General features: G+C 39.7%; 2 protein-coding genes across 2 annotated transcripts in view; both read left to right on the top strand.

Moving 5' to 3' along the window:
• nkx2.9 (NK2 transcription factor related, locus 9) overlaps positions 1–644 on the top strand; it is a gene marked incomplete at both ends in the record, with an annotated part of 1,172 nt that extends 528 nt beyond the window's left edge. Inside the window, one exon of the mRNA XM_079223589.1 lies at positions 76–644. Coding sequence (XP_079079715.1) covers positions 76–644 — 569 coding nt within the window. The remainder of the gene's footprint in view (positions 1–75) is intronic.
• Positions 645–7,973: 7,329 nt separating this feature from the next.
• nkx2.1 (NK2 homeobox 1) lies at positions 7,974–9,590 on the top strand (the record flags this gene model as incomplete). The annotated part of the gene is made up of 2 exons (XM_079219268.1): positions 7,974–8,340; positions 8,917–9,590. 2 exons carry the CDS (start codon positions 7,974–7,976, stop codon positions 9,588–9,590), a joined length of 1,041 nt encoding a protein of 346 aa, XP_079075394.1.
• Positions 9,591–21,107: the final 11,517 nt, after the last annotated feature.

The following is a 21,107-nucleotide window of genomic DNA, read 5'->3' as shown; positions in this document are numbered from 1 at the left end:
TATATATATATATATGCGTATTATCGTAATATTTCTATATGAATTTGGACTAATCCGCATGATTTATCCCTGCAGCATCTGACGAAGGGAATCTCGAGGCCTCCCCGGACTCGACCAAAGCGGACGACTCGTCCCTGGACTCGGAGCCCGACAAGAGCAAGAAGAGCAAGAAGCGCCGGGTGTTGTTCTCCAAGGCCCAGACCCTGGAGCTGGAGAGGCGCTTCCGCCAGCAGCGTTACCTGTCCGGCCCGGAGAGGGAGCAGCTGGCCCGGCTCCTCAGCCTGACCCCGACCCAGGTGAAGATCTGGTTCCAGAACCACCGCTACAAGATGAAGAGAGGCCGAGCCGAGGGAGCGCTGCACGACTTGGAGATACCGCATCCTCCGGTGCTGCGCCGGGTCGTGGTTCCGATCCTGGTCCGGGACGGGAAACCGTTTCACACCTGCTTACTTGACACGGAGAAAGCTGGCTGTTTGCATCCTTCTCAGGCCATTCCTTTTCCCTTAGCCTACCCGTCTCTTCAGCACCCGTCCTCCCTCGCGCTTCCTCCTCGGTACCACCAGCACTTTCCCACCGCGGCGGCCTCCAGATTCGCCTGGAGAGACTTTTGGAGCGACTCGGTCCACTTTAACTCTTTCAAGTGAAGGCCTCACTCAATGCACAAACTCATTTAGAATTGCATCAAATGTTTTCTGAATGTTTTGCAAAATTTCGAGCAACTTAAACATTTAGTTTTTCACTATAGAACGAAGTATATTTTGCACATTTTATTTTGATATTTTACCTTTTTTTTTAAATGCTGATAATATTATCTCAAACTCGGGCCTGCTGGTGTAGCCGCTCGATTTTTAATTATCCAGTGAGATAATGTATTTGTGAGTGAAGTTGTTGATTGAAACATTATATTTGTATACATGACTTACAGTAGACTGATAGAAGATAAGCCACTATTAGCCTGAATGGAGGAAAAAGTATTATTATTTGTTGTCTTTGAGGAGACTTTCTTCAAAGGGTTTAACTGTTTAAACTTTCTTTTTGTGAACGAAATTATTAATAAAAAGTTTCTCATATTTTGAATCATACATCTGACTTTGTAATGTGCTTATTTTCAAGTTTAGCCTCAGTTTCTTTCTGCAAATAAACAAACAAAAATCTATCAAAATAAATCTATTTAATTTGTAATGTTTAAGTTAAGTTTACCATCTTGCTTTACTTCTCCCAAAATAATCAATTACAGTTCTAATTATGTTAAATGCTTTTCAAATCTAATACGGTCCAAAACATATTTCATTTGTAGAATGCTAAATATGTAGCAGGTCATGACAGGAGCTTGGAGGCTTTTATAATGTTAAAAAACTAATTATGCACCCAAAAGCTGAGCAAACATGGCTTCTAAAAAGGACTGGCTTTGGTTAAGCATAAGAATGCCCAGTAAACATCACAGCCTCTTTCACCACAGCACCCTGTTGTTGTCTGGGCTGTTTTTCACTTTTATACAATTCACTTTTGTTATTCTGAGGCCAGTGGGATCAGTATGGCTGTTACACTCAGGCTTTATGTGGGGATCTTGGTTTGTGTACTGGTTTGAAGAGGATATGATTTTTTAAAGGGTGCAACAGGCTCTAAATTAAATCTGGATGATGAATATCTTCCAGCTTTAATCATCAATATTTTACTAGATAAGACAGGTGCAGTTAAGGAGCAAGATGGTTTTCTTTTTTTGGAAAAGAAGAGTTTATGTTGACATTTAGCTGTTTATTACAAGACACATTATGTTTGCAACACAATTAAGTGTTGATGTGTAATGCGTGCTGTTTATCCCCAACAGGGACCTCCAGTGATCACAGATTCATAGAAATGCTGGCCCTTGATCATATTCTCAAAGCGTAAAAATCACACTTTTAAAATTAGCCGTCTTTGCTCAAATTTAAATATTTCAGCATGAAAAAATATGCCTCAGTGTTTAAAATCGTGTCAGTATTTCATCAGTGACGAGGGGGGTCTTCTGCTTTCACGCCCCCTATAATGTTGTTTGCTCGTCCTGTGACCCTGCAGCCCATCGTCCCTGTCACCTGGTCCTTTGTCCCCCTCACTGAGGCCACCTTGTATCACATATGGAGGGGACTGGCTGAACCCCTCAGCTCGCTGCATCTCCCCTTAAACACTCTTTTTGTCTGCGTGTCTCCCCGTGAATGGACCATTGTCCCTCATCCAAAAGGGACCGAGACAAAATCTTTAGTGTTTCAATTCCCGTGATGTTTAATCAGTCCCTGCGACAAATTTATGAGGTTTAACTGCACAATGGTGTTTTAGAGCATCTTGGGGTTTAAGGGTGACAAAGACAGGCTTTTGGAGGTTGCCATTGGTTTTTTAAGTTGGTCAGAGGAATTGTCTGAAAAGGATGGGTTTGTATTAGCCTGCCCATCCTATAGTTTTACTCACTGGCCGGCCCAGGGGCCCCTTTAGGAAAGTTATAAGGTCCACATAAACGAGGCCACAGGAGGAGTTGTGTTAAGTCGTTGCAGATCACATGTAACGCATATTAGGTCATAATGGCCCTCAGAGTTAGAGGGAGTTGATTCTATTTTTCAAATTTGAGCACATCATTCATCTGCAAGCTTTTTGCTGTTACATGTATGTATTTCAAACAGTAAAAGCCCCAAATACCGGCCTTTGACATCTCTGTTTCTTATATTTGTTCATTTGCAGACGGTATGGATGTCTAAAAACATCCAGTATAGGAGCCAATGTTCACAAAATATAACAGTTTAAATACTCAACCTGGCTTCTTGTCTCGCTCAACATTTTTGTCCACTGGTAGTATAGTTTAAATTTGATATGACTCGCACAGTTTTCAAACGTGATCGAGATGACCAAATGCATTGATTTTTTTGCAGAGCTTCAATGCAACTCAATATGATCACTGTAACATTTTAAAATCAAGTCTCTCCAGATTTCTGTTGTTCTTTTTGGGTATTTCTCGCAATTTTCATTCATTTTTAAATGAAGTTATATCATTTCATTTATTTATTTGAACGTTAAGTCAGTGATGTCCGAGGCATTTAAAAAGTCAGGTGAATATTCATACAATGAACAAGTTCCCAATATTTTTTAAGTTTAAAGAAATATTTCTTCTGTTCTTCTGTTTCTTCTCTTCACAGTTTGCATGTGATTGTTCTACTAGCTCAACTAAACTGTGATTTAGCTTTTCTTTTAGTGTTTTATTGTGAAACCGTTTAGAGGACAGAAGAGGGGAAAGTATCTGATATCTCACAAGAGAGACATCGGACGAAATTAAGAAAATATCAATACCTTGATCATGTGGATCCTCCAGGGGTCATGCTCCAATTGGGAACCTCTGCAGGGAGCTACAGTTAAGAATACCAACTTTTAATGATTGTAGTTATCAATAAAGGTTAACATTTGCAATTTTTAACAAGGTGAATCAGAAAGAAAACAACATTATCAGCTTCATTAAGACAACTGACAGTTGTGTTTTATAGTCGACACTTCTGATTAAACGTGCAACACCTTGAAGACACATTTTGAGAATAATTTGACTCCTAATGTATATATATATATTTTTCCTACAAAAAAGAGAAATCATCTTGCAAGAATGTCTTAAAAGCTCATGAACTTCTTCTCCCTCATTGACAAAATACAGAATCTTCCATCTTCCATCAATCAATGACTTTGTTGAGAACTATTTGATGGCAGTGATGTGGAAAACACATATTTGTGCCCCAGAAGTAACTGGTATTTAACATTAAAGTTAAAGGTTATTGATATAATGCATGATCTTATGTTCTGTGTCTCAGCTCAGGCCAACTGATGCTGGTAGATGAAGATGGTGTCAAGTTGTGACACATCTTTAAAAAGTTAAGAGCATTGGGAGTTTTTGTGTATATTTCTTCAAAGGTCAAAGGTCAGACAAAAGGTGTCGCTACGCTAATGTGGTTGCAGTATATATATATAGTATAGTATATATTATATTAAATATACAAGAACAACAAAAGGCAAAAGTGGCACTGGTGGGATGTGACTATATCAGCAAGATATAACAGCGTACACCAGACTCATATATAACATAATGAAGTAATGAAAGTTAGTGTGTCTGTATTATTATATAATATGATCTAGTATATAATGTAATACAACCTAGTTACATGTTTTATTACATTAAAAACATGTATATAACGATGTTATGTCTTGGGATACAAGATCTGGTAAAAGGTCAAATGTAGTTATAGATTAGTACAGAACAATAATATAGAATATAACATGAAATAAATTAAATGTATTGTTTAATAAAAGTTCGTGAACTCTCAGAATTATAATATTTAAGCCGTTAATTGTGGTGACACGCTGACATCTTTGCTATCTTAATACTTGTGAGCAGGTCTCTATGTCGTTATGATGCAGATGTCCACTAGATGGCGCACTAACACCCCGTATCGTTTCTCACCACCTGCAGTAAACGTGACCAAGCGGCGTGTGTCGGGTCTTTGGGTGAAGGCCGCCGGGGACCCACTAGAGGCCGTGCTGCACTAAGAAGAAGAAAAAAACCCGCCGGCTTCATAGAAAACTCTCTGAATCTCCATACTACACTCTGCAGAAAGATGGCCGCCCGCAGTGACGTGATCCTGCGTGTCGTGACGTCTTGCGTCAGTATTTGCCCTCAAGTATTTCTAATGAGTCCAGTTTCCCCCTTTGTGATGTAGCCCACATTGTGCAGTGATGGAGGGTCAGAGACACAGATGAATGTTTATTTTGGCATGTCTGCGGCATAGATCTGCACGTTATAACCCGGTTCTGATGAGAGGTGATTGGATAACTGGTTTATTAGCCATTAACTAATCTGACCTCACAGGTTCACAGATTAATTAAGGTAGCGTGTAGATGGTGATGCTTTTCTTTCTTCATGGCATCTCCTTCTCCGCGTGTCTTTTTGTTTCCTGGTAGAACAACAGTTGTTAGAGTTGACAGAATGTATGAGTCAAAACAGGAAAAAGTCAGGAAAAAGTTTTGAGGGAAAAAAAACCCTCAGTGGAGCCAATGGTGTTGGAGCAAGAGGCGGCCATTATTACCGTATGTTATAATTAGATTTAATATGATCTGTTTTGGGGATACAGGATAGCATGCAGGCCTGGAGGTTAGCAGACTATTTATTTTAAAGTGGACCTCAGATGTTCCATGTTTTCTAAGGAAACATATAGCCTAAATATAACATGTTTATGTTGAATACCAGTGGAGAATGAGATATGTGCAATGGAAATACTTGTGCTTAGTTTTTATATAACTTTTGAGATAAATATGCGGCCCATTAGCGGATATACAGATACGTGTTTGCACTTGAGAGAGACATGTATTCATATCGATGTGCATATAGTGACTTATTCGTATTGGGCTGCATATGTTTCTCCAGTGTTGCTGTAGCTTGTGTGTGACATCATGGGGGCACAACTTGGCATTGGATGTCCTATCCTTTTATAAGAAACTACTTTTTCTATGTTAAATAATAATACTAACTTTTGTTGTATGTTTCCCCGTCTGAAGTTGTTCTCTGCATTACACCAATCAGTTCACAAACAACCACGTGAAGCCTCGGTAACAAAGGCTCGCTATAACCTCATACCCGCCACTTCAGTGTCCTCATTATTCGGAGGAATTAGCCGGAACATTTGGACTAATTATCGCTAATTGCCCATAATAGCCCTGTGCCAGAATAGGGGAAAGGTACTGATTTAGATGATTAAGAATATCTTGTGAAATTCCTTAAGGCATGGCACAAGCAAGATTTACCTTGGATGCAGAAACATGCTGTAATTTTAAATGCTGCGATTATATGGCCTAATTATGCAGTTATCATCCGAACAATGTAATATTTACTGCAATATTTAGCCTCGGACTATATGATGATATTGCTTCATTAAAGATAATTGTGCACCTCTGGAAATATTGGACATACTATCCTGCATTAGTGTGCAGGTATAGCCGTGAAACTGCGGCTGGTGATCCGCGCAACACACTGTCAGTGATGTGCACGTCACCGCAGCACTGAGCTGGTAGTGTGACAGCTGAAGGTGCATCCGCATTCCTTCGAGCTTTAAAGACAATTTTATTTTGATAATGGTTTGAAAAGTCTATAAATGAAACAAGGAACATGTGTTTATATGGGGGGGGGGGGGGGGGGGGGGGGTTGCGGGGGGGGGGGGGGGGGGGGGGGGGGCGACTGATCCCAACCCCTCCCGTTTTTTTTTCTGCCACCAGAAGACGCTGTGTTTCTTTAATTCCTTTAAGGAGACATCGGCTCGAGCTGCAGGCGCAGACTTCTTCTGTCAGGAGCTGCTGCTGCCGCGGGACTGACGTTACACCGGCGAGACCTTTACAAACTCCAAATATATTACTAATACTTCTTATTTTTTGTTATTTGTATTGTAGCCACAGGTCCAGCTGCGCTATGATCCTGACATCAACAGATTGTGTAAGTTAGAAGTTATTGTGTCCATTTTAATTCTGCTTATTTTCTCACGTAGAATGTTTAAAATGTTGTGCCTAAAATGCAGCTGGAAGGATACACAGGTATAGCCGAATAATAATAACTTGAATTGTACTGTATTGCTTTACGTTGCAATATTGACACGCATGTCAAAGTATGTGTTGTTTCATGCACATGCAAATAATATTATGCACATCTTTAAAACGAAGAAAAACTAGTAGAAATTAGACTTTCAATACAAATATGAGAAGAAGAAGAAACAATTGCTCTGAGAGTAGGTACTCAGGTTTGATACAAAATAAATAATAATAATAAAGTAAAATTCCTAATAAAAAAAGAATGACAGAAAAGTCCCCGTGCGTAAAAGTTAACTTTTACGCACAATTCCTTGACTTCAAAGCTGGTTGGATGAAGCCAAAATCTTTTCGTGTGCTCCATGTGTCACATTTTAAAAATGAGATATGAGTGAGCCAAACAGTTATGGCTCCTTGAGCATTAAGGCGAGACGCTCCTGAGGGCTACCTGGCGTTGTGCTGCAGGAGAAGAGTCATTGAACGCCGTTAACGCCACACGAGAGCCTCGCCTCCTCCAGACTCTATTTTGTTTTTGTTTTTTGTTTTCTCCCTGGGTCTTCTAGACGAGTGTGTGCATCCGAATATAGGTAACACGCTGCTTGCGTCCAATGATATCAAAAGAAGAAGAAGAAGAAGAAAAACGACGGGGGTTAATCATTTACGCAGGCACTTAACACGCGGATGTGTATTTATTTACTTATCAGTATCAGTCAATTTCCCTCCCCGCAAGTGCACTTTTGCATGTCTGAGTACGATAAGGCATAACACAAACAATCCTGCAATCACTGGAGGCCTCTCATGGCCATTAAAAGTCAGTAGTTCAACTGAGGAGTGGTTCTCCAACTCTCAAGTCCATATAGGCCTCCTTTCATCAAGAGGCCCTCGTAAACATCACTACAGTTAATAAAGTGTATTGTGGTCAGTGCAGTCCCAAGGTGCACTGCACGGTGTGTTCATCAGCGGCAGCAACAAGTCGCAGACCCCAAATGCAGCAGCCGCAGCGAGGCCGGACAGCGCGCGCGCATGCACGCAGCACGCGGGGACGAACATTTATGATCATGTGCAGCGCTTATGTTATTGTTAGTGGGAGGGGAGCACATGTCTTGTAAGTGAAATTGCGCTCGACGAAAAGGAGGCTAGAGCTGTGTTGTATTGTTGCCGATGCCCCGCCTCTGATGGTAGCCTTAAACCTGGCAGCCAGCTAAAACAAACCAAAGCCAGCACCGAGCTCCCACTCAATCCAATTAAGGCGGACTTGAGGCGCTCTCCTACGTGTTCATCTAGCAGGATCGACGTTGAGACAACAGGAACCAGAGGGGCTTTGGCCAAAAAAAAAAAAAAATAGAAGAGAAGGAGAGATTGCCTTGCCTTCTAATTTCTCCCTCTCCAGCCACAGAACAATGTCGATGAGCCCTAAGCATACGACTCCTTTTTCTGTTTCCGATATCTTGAGTCCCCTTGAGGAGAGCTATAAGAAAGTAAGTATGGAGAATAACAACTTGGGGGCACCTCTCACTTCTTACCGGCAGCCGCAGGTCTCTCAGGCGGCGATGCAGCAGCACCATATGGGCCATAATGGGACTGTGTCTGCGGCTTACCACATGACTGCGGCAGGTGTTTCCCAGCTGTCGCACTCGGCCATGGGAGGCTACTGTAACGGCAACCTGGGTAACATGGGCGACCTGCCGTCCTACCAGGACGGCATGAGGGGCAGCACCGCGGCCACCGGCTGGTACGGAGCCAACCCAGACCCGCGCTTCTCCAGCAGTGAGTAGCCTGCACCTGTTTTCTGACTCCAGCTCTGAGTTGTGTGGAGGAAATGTTGGAAAGCGGTTTTTGAGTGCATGCGCCGGTATTATACTGTATTGTAGAGCTTGTGCCATAGCGCCATAGCGGGCACTGCTCTATATCACACGCTAGGTTTTGCTTTTATTATTGGGAGGGAAAAGATAAAGCGAGAGCATGCATTTCATCCACGGTGTGAAACATCCAGAAAAAAAGTGCCAAAAATTTTCTCATTTCATATTGAATACGTGATCACATTAAACCAATAATAATCTACTCTCAGTCAATTTGAGCTCAGAGATTTAGTTGGTACAGTTTGCTAATGTATGAAATTGACTTTTTTATTATTATTTTACTATATTGAGTCATGGAACTAAATATCAGGCTTGTAGTTGCATTAATGCCACAGTATAACTTTCATCCATTAAAACATCAACTCATCTTAGCTCTCAAAGCCAATTTACTATGATGCTTTCTGCTTAAAAACTGAATGATGTGTGCATTATTGTTGCTAAAATCAGCAGTTTTTTAAAGTATGATTGTTTTTTCCCTCCTCAGTTTCTCGCTTCATGGGCTCGTCGTCGGGCATGAACATGGGCAGCATGGGCAGCCTCAGCTCCCTGGCGGACGTGGGCAAAGGCATGGGCTCTCTGTCTAGCACCCCGAGGAGAAAGAGACGGGTGCTGTTCTCCCAGGCGCAGGTCTACGAGCTGGAGCGGCGCTTCAAGCAGCAGAAATACCTGTCGGCGCCGGAGAGGGAACACCTGGCAAGTATGATCCACCTCACCCCGACGCAGGTGAAAATCTGGTTTCAGAACCACCGGTATAAGATGAAGAGGCAGGCGAAGGACAAAGTGTCCCAGCAGCAGATGCAGCAGGACAGCGGCTCCTGCCAGCAGCAGCAGCAGTCCCCGCGGAGGGTGGCCGTGCCGGTGCTGGTGAAGGACGGCAAGCCGTGTCAGGGCAGCGGCCACACGCCCACACCTTCCGCACAGAGCCTCCACCAGCAAGGGGGCAACGTCATGCTCATGTCCAACAACACGTCCGGCCTCGGGCAGCACCAGAGCCAGCAGGTGGGCAGCACGGGGCACTCTCCAGATCTGGCGCCGCACTCCTCCAGCCCGCCGTCCCTGCAGAGCCAGGTGGCCGGCCTCTCTCACCTCAACTCCCCCGGCGCAGAGTACGGCTCGGCCCTGCAGTGTTCCGCCCTGTTGTACGGCAGGACGTGGTGACAAGAAGCGCCGGCGATTTTAACCGATTCTTATATTTAAAGAACAACACAAAAACAGAATATTTTTACTGTAAATGTGCGCATCGGAACAATAGCCGAGTGAAATCGGTGCAGCTCTTCTTGAATTTTCACCTTTTTGGAAGGAAGTGGGACTAATATGGAAGGAAGGAGGGGGAAAACACTCTTGACCAGAAACTGCGGAAGTCTTGGGATTTATTTATGTAAATTATATTGAAACAAAAGACGAATCAGCAGTCACGTAGGCCGCAGTAGTTCGGAGAAAGTGAACCCGAGGAGGGAAGCTGTTGTATATGGGTGCTGTTAAATTTCCCCTCGCAAACACACATGACTCTGATTTATATAGAATTTAATGTAAGCCGTAGATATAGCTTGTATATTTCTGTAAAAGGTTTGAATTTTAGCTATCTGTTGTACAACGTTTTTGACGCCATTTGCCGGTTTGTTGTCGTTTCATTGGTATTTGTACGTTTTATTTCTTTGTAACTTATATAGATATTTGACTTACTACAAAACAGTCCTATTAATAAATTATGGAAACCAGACAGTTAAGCTTTTGTGAAATATGTCCAACGGAAATATTCCTTTTGGGAAAAAAGTCAGTAGAGCAAAAATGAAACCAGTGCGGTATTGTTATTATTATTATTTGCTCGTTTTCTATTTTTCTATTATTGTCATTTGTTTAGGAATCTATTAATTAATATGCGTATTGGGAGAGAATGAAACCAGACATCCAGGTTGAGTTTTGGCAAACTGACAGGACTAAAAACTATATCAACACTCGGGCTCTTATTTTGACATGCCAATTTAATGCCGGAGCCTATTTTTCTGTTTTATTCTCTGATAAATCACACCCCGCAGGCTCTGCCTTATCGTCCCGGGCTAAAGCTCACACGAGCGTGCCCTGCAGAGCAAATGGAGCCTTTATGAGCTGTTTTCTTTTCTCTCTCTCCGTGTTTGACCGCGTGAGTCACAAATGTGAGGTCTTTCTGCTGCACGACATCAAACGCAACCCGCTGTTTAAAGAACAGCTTATCGATGAGGTCCCTGACCAAACAGCGCGCTGTTCTTCTCAAATAACTCGCGAGGCCGAACTATCAGCTGTTTGATCAATAATCAATCAGGGGCATTGAAAGGAAACGGAGAAAGGGCTGTTTTTGTCCGGTGTCAATAACAAACCAGCCCAAACATTTCTGCGAGATTAGACAGTATTTTAGGCTGTTTGATATTTCCTATGTGCTTTTTAAACGACCGCAATAATGAAAACACACGAGCAGTCTTTTTTCTTTTTTTTCCTCCTCTCTAAATTATAGGCTCTGTAAATGAAGGCTATAATAATCATTAGGGACTATTCTCCCGCCACCTAATAGCGCTATAGGTATTAACAGTAAACAGTGTGGTTGCTAAGCGACGGAGGTAACGACAGGTGATTTTCGATTACGGCAGAAAATAAGTTGCTGTCAGCCCAGTGTTGTCTCGGGTCCTATGGCTATAATTTCCAATAGTTTTGGTCTGAATAAGATGCAATCCAACCTGAATGAATTTATATTTATTGACCTTTTTTTTACAGGCCAAAGTGTTTTGTCTTGATTTAAAAAAAGAAAAGAAAAAGGTTTCCATCGTTTTATTTAACACGTTTTGAAGCGTATACCTTTTATAAACATATATCTACATTGATTCCGGATGGTTGTCGGTTTGAGATCAATGATACGTTCTGGACATGCATAGCCCAATTTTGTAAACGCGTGAGCTATTCATAGGCGATGTGGTATCTTCTTTGTTCCAGATTTGTCCAAAACGATTTATAATTATTTGAATTATAATTCAAGTTTAAAATAGGAACGGAAATAAGCCCATAATCGGCTGACCCCAAAAAACTGTTACAAAAATGGCAACCAGTTAGGCTACAGATAAAAAAAAGTTTAAGGTGCATGTTTTCTAAAAAATAGCCCTCTGGCCTCGTTTATATACCTGACTTTTACATGGAACACTGATTTAGTGGGCTTATTATCTGTTTGCCTTTTCATCCATAACTATAATATACTATGTTGTAAATAAATAGGACATATATATTCCGTATCTGGTTATCCTTATGTTGATATTAAATATGTCTAACTCTTTTGAGGAAAAACTCAGATCTTTGGTTTTAGTCACTATGACTTTTTACTCGAGTGAATACTGTCAGGCAACTCTCGCTTTTATTTTCAGACATGTATCTTTAAAAAAAAAATATGTTGGCACATTTTGGTTATATAAAAGATGCGATTTCCCACCAAAGCAGCCTTTTCTAATTGGCGTGTATCCCTTTAAGGCAGCAGCAGCAGAGGTTTTAGGACACCAGCCAACAATCCTATCCAAAAGCCCTTTTGGAGACTTTTAAGTGAAATCTTACCAGCATCAGAAACTATCTTCTATTGGGCATTTTGGAGAAATGGTTTTGTTGGGGATAAAAGTGAGAACTTTGGGATTACATTAACATGTCTTTGGCGCGGTGTGTGGTCTTTGTGCGCAGCTTGTAGCTGTTGAGAATTACTTGTTGGAAGCGTGTGTGCTCTCATCGCTCCCTTTTGTAGAAACCCACAGTGCAACTCCCAAGTCCTCCTGGCTTTATGGTGGCCTGGTCTCCATGAACCCCGAGCAATTAGTCCCTAATCTCAAGGTAATCATATTTGAGTTAGCGACTAGCTGTTGAATTTTGTTCGCCTATTTAGCTTCAGTATCACTTTTGGATGACATGGAGCATGACATGGATATCAAATATATGTGCGTCTTAAAATGGAGGCATGCAATACATTCCACGAGAGTTGATTTGCGTCTGTAGTGGCGTCAACAAGTGAAAGCAAAGTACATTATGTCGTTTATTAGATGTTTAATTGACGGTGTTTGCTAACTAAACTCCGTCTCAACAAATAATCATGATTTAGTCATGATATCACTTTCAAAATCGTACTTTTTTCTAAATGAAAATTATAATTTGTAGATATGTTGAAAGGGTTTTTCTCGGTTTTTAGGGAAATGTTCTAAATTGTCACTTGGTGCAGTTTGTGGGCGTGTACATTTCACAGGATACTGCATATCTTAAATTATTAAATCACTCGAGGATGGATATGTTTGCAGTGTTGCGTGTGTGCAGTACTAATGATTGGCTCATCCAAAACAAGAGTCAGAGTTTTCAGACTTAAATTTGTAAGACTGAATAAAACATTAATAATGCACTTGAGAACGAGAATATATCCACAACTGACCAAATTTAATAAACAAAAGTAAAATATAATAATAATACAAGAAAGACAAAACAACGGCGATTTCGTTGATTTCTTTGAAGCGAACGTAGAAAGATGATTTTCTGATATTTCTTCCTATGGATGATGAGGAGGATATCACGCGCACGTGTGTGTCATTAACTCGGCGCTGTAATTAAGTAGACGCCCTGATAAACAACAACTAAACATAACAGATATATTACAAATTGAAAACTGCTAGCAGTTAATTTAAACGTGGTTTCTTCAATTTTTTTATTATTCACATTTTTTAAAATGTTTTGTGGGCTTTGTAACGTTATTTGTATTGAAGATGCATGAGGCGGACTTGGGTGCTGTCCATGGTTCTGAAATACATAGAAAACAGCACAAAGACGAGCAATATAATTAAAAAAAATTCTCAAGACAGTTTTCCAATAACCTTGTTTCGAGAATATAAAAAAATAGCTTACTTTTTCTTATTTTAAAACACAGACGCTCTCGTTCCTCTTTCTTAATTCCTAAACATTTCATAGCTGCAGGCCAAAGCATTCACGTGTATCACAAATAGGACAATTACTCGGCAACTGCAATCATCCCCTTTGGTAAATGTTATTGTCAGCTAGCAGCAAAAATCTTTAATTGTCCTACGTTTATCTGCTTCTTCAAGCCATTGTTAAAAGAGCGCAAACGAGGGTCATTTGTGAGCTGAAATACTTTGCATGCAAAGCGGAGCACAAGATGCTGTAATACTTGACCTTTCAGCATAATTGTTGCAGGCATGAAATGCAGCATTCAGAGCTTGCTGAGTGGAATCCTTTCTCACCTATCTCCCTCTGATGAACAAAGCACATTTTATACATCTTTGGTGTTCATTTGGCTTTGTTTCTTTCGAATAAAACCTCTCTGGGAGTGGCTGCAATTTATCTTCATTTTAATAATACTGCTGGGGTGGAGAAACGGCACAAATCACAAGATTTCACAATTCAATAGTGGACTTCATGCCCTCCCATCCTCCGCCAACAAAAAAAGACAGAAAACTTGTAAATAGACCTGTTTATCAGTTTGCGGTTTGACACCCTTCACAAAATCATACTGGACAGCAGGATTATTTTCTTTTTTTCCTGGAAGACTGGGGTTGATCATGCATCCTTCAGACTCGATGCTGAGCAGTTTCTTTAGTTAATATTCACAATGGAAGAAAACATATATATATGTATATATATATATATATATATATATATATATATATATATATATATATATATATATATATATATATATATATATATATATATATATATATATACATATATATATATATATATATATTCGTATATATAGCTATTTAATTATAGATAGATAGATAGATAGATAGATAGATAGATAGATAGATAGATAGATAGATAGATAGATAGATTGATTGATTGATAGATATCACAACCAAACTCAAATATTATAGCATATTCTTGGAGATTTTAGCCTTTATGAACCATCAGGTATTAACGCTTATGATTCTTAATTACTTAATTTTTGTGCAAAATTAGCTCGCACACCTTTTCCTGATTACTTTAAGTAACACCAAAAGCCTGAAATGGCAAAGACACCTCTGACATTCTTTTGAAGAACTTTAATCTTTTCTCTGATGTTGATGTAATTGCGTTTCTCATTTAAAACAAACAAACCTAATTAGCTGTCTAACCCCCTCTGCTCACCTATAACTGTTTTTCCATTTTGATTTGGAAGTTTTGAAGGCCAGAGAGTATCATTTAAGAATCAGGTTTTAAGGAGGGTATCATATAATTTGAAGTAACAGTGAAACAGACATTAGACATGTCTTAAACTTTAGTCATGTGATGTAATTCTGAGGGAAACAGAACATGTGTGGGGTTGTCTGAGTCAGATTTAAATCAAGTCCTCAAATGTGATTGGATTGCTTAAATGGTGGCTTAGCAGTTACATCATGATACAACACATTCAAATACAAATGCAGCTTTTTGAAAAGTTGATTTACTTGACATAAAATGAAGAAACAAAATCAAGAGTAAAGATGGAATAACAACTGCATAGAGAGGGGAAAACATATATAAAACAACTGATCCACAAACTGATCCCTGTGGCACCAAATTGAATGAATCACAGGTCGGTACAAGTGACACAGACTGTTTCCTGAAACTCTTGGAACCTTAAAAACTAACCATTAAGAAAACATGTTTTTTTAAATTGTAAATTGTTCTTTTTGTGTTGTGATTAAAAAAAAAACAATATATTGTCAGCATTTGAGCTCTGGTCAGTTCGTGCCATCTTTACCCATTTCCGTTTGCCCAAAGATTCCTTGATCGCAAACATTTTTAATGCACACACTTTAATGGTAAAGTAAGATTTAAAATAAAACTACAAATGCACATTTCTTTAAAAATATGTTAGATTTTAAATTGGTTAGCAAAATATAGGGCTAGCATTGCGCTCCGTTGGAACGCAATGTTTGTGTTTTGGGCTATATTGAGGATAGCATAGCCTCCCATTGGTTCAAAAACAAGGACACTTACAAATCAGTTGTGAGTTAATTTGAGTCAACATTGATAAAAAAACAGTCTGAAGCTATTTCAACTAAAACATAAATATATATATTTCACTAAACAGTTGTACCTCAAATGAAGATAATAATAATTTATGTACATAAAGTCATATCTGCTCAGTGAGGTCATAGAGTTGGAAGTGATCGTCAACCCCTTTCAGTCCGTTGTCGACTGGCTCTTTTCCTCTAAACTAATTAACAACTACCCTATTTCTATCCAACTAATACAATTACGTTCATTCTCATCAATTATTTCAACATTTCTGCCGTTTTGTCTTTAAATGTCACAATCTGAGTTTCAGATTAAGGTAAAGGCTAGATTACTTAAAATTAGAGTTTGAATTTGTTGAAAAGATCACAAGTAGGATTATACCTATGCAGGGTGAAATGAGGGCAACGGCTAATGTTGGTTTTTGGTTATAATCTCTGCCTGAGTTTAAGTTAATGTTTTTATTGAACATTGTGTTATGGCAAGCATCAGGCACCAGGAGCATACAAATCATGGGTTTAACAACAAGACGGAACACTTCACTGGATGTTAGACCCTGTTTGATGGAGATTAATGAAGCATAACGTTGCCTGGATGGCTTTGTACTTCACATCTTCAAAAGTGTGATGTTTTGGTTTAGTCCAAATAGAAAAAGTACATTTTCTTTCAAGTTCTTGAAAAATTCACCTAAAAAAAAATTCTACTTGCATCATGGCCAAAAACATATTTTTACCAAACCATCTAGTATCACTGATGGTCCATTAGTTTCACTATCTCTCAAAAAGTGGCCTTCAGAAAGCCTGCTTTCACGCATCTCAATCAACTTATTCCAGTGAAATTTACTGTATAAAGGCTACAGGGCTCCCACCTCATGTATCCCATAATGGCCTAAATGGGAGAAACCTTTGTATTTCCTGCTAAAAACAACATCTGTTTTAAATTATTTTAAAAGCATATTTGTTTGACCACAAACCCCCCGGCAGCATAAGCCCAACTTCAGTAAATACATCTTCAACACAATTTTGTTCAAGCGGAGTAACTGGATGTTCCATACAATGTCTTGGGTTGCTTTAATAACAGACTATATAGCGCAGGGATGTCAAACTCATTTTAGTGAAGGGGCCTCATGCTGCCCATTTTGATCTCAAGTGGGCCGGACCAGTAAAATCACAGCATATTAACGCATACATAATGACAATATTTCTCTATGTTTAAATCATTGGTGAAGGTTTTTGGATGATAAACCCTTTTTTAAGTTATTTCTACAATAAACTAGAAACATAAAGACCAAAAATTCAGGCATCAGCCCACTGTTTATCTGCCTGGGCTCTCCTCTGCAGATTCCCTTGCAGTTGGGCAATATCTGTAGTAATGTCAGTGGTCTAATGAATTGCAACTCTGGGTCAATGGATAGTGTGCCCATTTTTCAATCAGTGGATCAGTGGTTTGAGACCCAGCTCAGCTTTTCTTTTTTTTCTGCAATTTTAACAATTATCCCGCGGGCCAGACTGGACCCCCTGGCGGGCCGGATCCGGCCCGCGGACCGTATGTTTGACACGGCTTGTGTGTGTGCGCGCCCATTAAACATGCCAATTAAAGGAGACCAGACTAAAGCTGAGTTGTCATGTCTGTGTACAGTACCAGCAGGAGTCCTTTAGAAACCAACGAGCCATCACTAACCCCGTTAACACCAAACCCTCCAGACCGACCCGGGTCCCGCTGCTCACTCTATAGGCCTGCAGCAATAACGTCTCCATTTAATGAAGGTCTGAATAGTCCAGGCTATTCTTTTCAAAATGGCAAGACCTATAAGTGAATTTAAATTGATCCGCATACCATAAACACAAGGACACTTAAGATATACACATTATATAATACCTTTTTTTCTTCGAAAGAAAGGTCTAGAAAAGTTGCAGGTAATATTAAGAGCAGTGATGGATAATAACAAGTACATGTTGTACTACTTTATACTTCTAATTCTAATATTTATTATGGCACAACATGCGTTTGACAGCTGTAGTTAACTTTACAAATTAAGATTATAAACATAAAACATATTATAGGATATAACACATACATCCACAGATTAAACTAGACTAAAATGATAAGCAGTAGTCAAAATGAGCTGCACCTTAACCAACCTTCAACATTAAAGTATACCTCACTAATAATGCTCCAATTGTAATCACTCTGCAGGATGACTCCTTTTACTTCTTTAGTTATTTGTCCTTGCTTTTAAGTAAGTAAGGGAAAAGGCAGGACCTTTACTTGTAATGAAGATACGTTTACAGTGTGGCATTTTTACTTATAAGGTAAAGTAGATCTTCTTTCCTGGATGATGTTAATATTTCAGTCTGTATTAATCATATTTTTTTACTAACACACATGAGCTGACCATAATTTGATTGCTTTAGTTACGATTGTTTACTGAAAGTACTGCTGACTCGTGTGAATGAAGATTCACAGCACAAACAATTATATAAGTATTGCTTATGAAAAAATAATGAAAACATTTTATGAGCATGCTCCACTTAGAAAAAAGGTCTCTCAAGTACAATACACGGCACCATGGATTTATGATCCTAAGACAAAGCCAAGATTGTATACATTTTCCAATGCAGTTTTTCAGAGACCAAAAAAATATCTGCCGGCGTTCTACAAGGGAGTTGCTTGGGTCCTCTTCTAGTTTCCTTTTTTTTTAATAAATGATTTGTTAAAAATGCAAATGTATTTATATGCAGACGACTTAACTTTGTTCTGCACTTCACCAACATCCTTGGAGCTGAGAGAGAATCATGTTGAACTAAATACGATGACTAAATGGGTGAGAATGAATGAATTTGTTCTGAACAATGCCAACACTATATGTATTTGGTGGTAGCAATGTTCTTGCTAATACTTAGTTTGTCTATAGATGGGATATCACTTCAACAGGTCAAATAATTAACAATCAGTCAAAAATAGATTTTCACTTTTTTTTAAAACGTACAGAAATTATTGCTGTTTTGGAACATTTGTGACAGTTTTGTTTGTTAGTATAGTCTATCATGCCAGAGAATCATTTCAATTCATATTTGGCTTGTTTTGCCTCTTCTTATTTATTGATTGTGTTTGATTGAAAAAAGACATATGCTATTGTTTTTGTTTGGACCCACAGACTGGGGAGCACTTTATGGGAGCCAATCTGAATATAAAGAATTATTCGGTGAATATTATAAAAAATACTACAGTGATATACCCCTGTATGTAAACCCAGAAATATCACAAAACATCTATATTTAGTTAGATATTCCTTCTTTATTTGTTTAGGTCAATGAGCATAATAGGCTACATGTATAAAATGAAATATAGTAAGGTTATTGGAAAATAAGTGAATAATAAAACTAAGCACATGCTCCCCGTAAAGTAGGGAAACTTGAGCAAACCACCCAAAATGGTCACCAGTCAGTCCATTCTTCTGTGTGAGTGAATAGAGGGGTACATCTCTGTGCAGGCTCAAAACAAATCCCATGTATGTTGCTACACAATAAGCAATCAAGATCCAAAAGGCTAGACATTTGACAATTTAATGAGTTCAGGCTGCAATCACTTTAAGAAAAGGCCAGGGCCATTTTAACACGAGCAACACATGGAGCTTAGCTGAGAAAATGCACATTTTACTCACAGCAAAGGCGCACATAACTGCAGGTTCATACAAGCACAGGGTGGAGGTGGATGTAAATAGGCCCTGTATATTAGGACCTGTTGAGACTTCCATGTTTTGTTCAGCCACCAGGAGGAGGGGTGATATTTGGCCCCGTAATGAAATATGTCATTACGAGGAATTCATGTGACACAAAAGGGGCGACAGTCAAAAATTGCCCCAGTGCTGCTCAGTAATTACATAGTTTGCCCTGGCAGCGCCTTCAGGCAGGTGGCTGGTCCATCATGCAAATGGCTTGGCCGTGCCGACATAATTAGCCACTGCGAGCCGCTTAAATTAACAATTAGCTAACATGCAATTCTGTTCACAACGCGGTAGTTCTCTTTTTAGGCCAATTGTCACTGTATGTTATTCCGGCTGCTCAATTGCTCAGTAGGATACAGCCTACGTGATTTCTTACTTGGTCAATTTACAGGCTAAATGAACGGAAATCAACAGAATAAGGGGGTTATATCCTAATCCCCAAATAGCAGCTATATGCTGTATGGAGGCACATTTATGTTAAGCACTTACCATTAAAAAGCCTCTAACAGGCATCTCAGGCAGACTGACAGGCAGCTCAATAAAGGGGTGTCAGGTGTTGATAGTAAAATGACAGTTTAACAGAAAACAGCAGCCTAAGTGAGAGTGAATCGGACTCGGGGGCCACATGCTGCGTCTCAGTCAGCCCAAAAGGTTCTGCTTTTCTAACCTCTCCACTGATCCCCTTGCAGCCGGTGTCCTACACACTATTGCCTTGGTTCAAGCCAATCACGGCCCACCCACTCTCTCATTATTCTAGCTGCCCTCCGACATGACACGGGAACAAAGTAGACATTAAGCAACATTAAACCCAGGGATGGGAGTAGTCAGGAACCCGTTATCTCTTAATGAAGGAAAACACATGCGCAGCGATACACATAGCGGGTAATCAATAGAATAGAGACGCCGGACAAAGGGAATCGGAGCGCCCCCCCCCTCCCAAAAAAAGGGAAATGCAAATCAATTAGAATCGTTGTTTGCTTTGAAACCGTTGAGTCTATTTCCATTAATTACATGTTCATTAAAAGTAATTTGTCTAGGCTACACAGCAACAACAGTTGTCTCCCCCTTGTTCTTTTTTAAGGAGTGATGGACAAGACACTGGCTGGACTCCAAGTTCCTTTTCTTTTAAGCATTTAATCTCAGTCTGGGACTGTTTTTTTAGAGCAACATGATTTTGAGGATTTTGTCTGTTAAACTATCGGTATTCATCTCAAATAAACCCAAAGGTCATGTTTGAGTCCATTTAAACAGTGTATATCTCCATGCTGTTCATTTTTAATAATTTTTAAGCAACTTATGCAACACTTATATTCACACTCATTTGTTTTAGACTGCCTACTTGCTTATAAAAATAAACCTGCACTCTGTTGTTTAACCGAGTGTGGTGTTAAAATGTCATATTCCACCATCATGATCAGTATATCTTATCTCCTTTTTTTACACGATCAGAGTTGCTTTTACCAAAGGCCCACAACCTCTTGTTGGTTGCTATAGCATTTTCAAGCACCATTCTGCTAAATCCCAACCCCCACATAGACCTGCTCTGCACACTTGTAATAAATTATCCTCAAGTGAAGCGACTAAAAACGAGCTGGGCCAAAGCTGGACAGGGCCACGGTTACTGAATCACACCTCATAAACATTTTCATTGTTGTCTGACTTGACCCTCAAAGCTTTTATACAGTCAATGCATGCGTCTGGGTCTTTCAGTGCAAATCCTCCAAACCTTGCCATCTATGAGCCTACTGTTATTGCAGCTCTTATCTGCCCGCTGATGACGGATGTTATGCAATCACATTTGCAAATAACAGCAGACAAACCTTGTAGGCGGCTGGAGGCATCTCATGCAGAGCGTCCTCCTTATCCTACAGCCTGAAGTGCAAACATATGCGTCTGGAACACCAGCGAGAAGAGCACTGATTTGTTGATTAATTAAACATTGCTCCCCCAAAAATGCCCCCTAAAAG

The sequence above is a fragment of the Taurulus bubalis genome, assembly GCF_910589615.1.
Source record: "Taurulus bubalis genome assembly, chromosome: 1".
NCBI lineage: Eukaryota > Metazoa > Chordata > Actinopteri > Perciformes > Cottidae > Taurulus > Taurulus bubalis.
The sequence above is the reverse complement of the archived record's forward strand: the minus strand, read 5'-3'. Positions and strand labels throughout refer to the sequence as shown.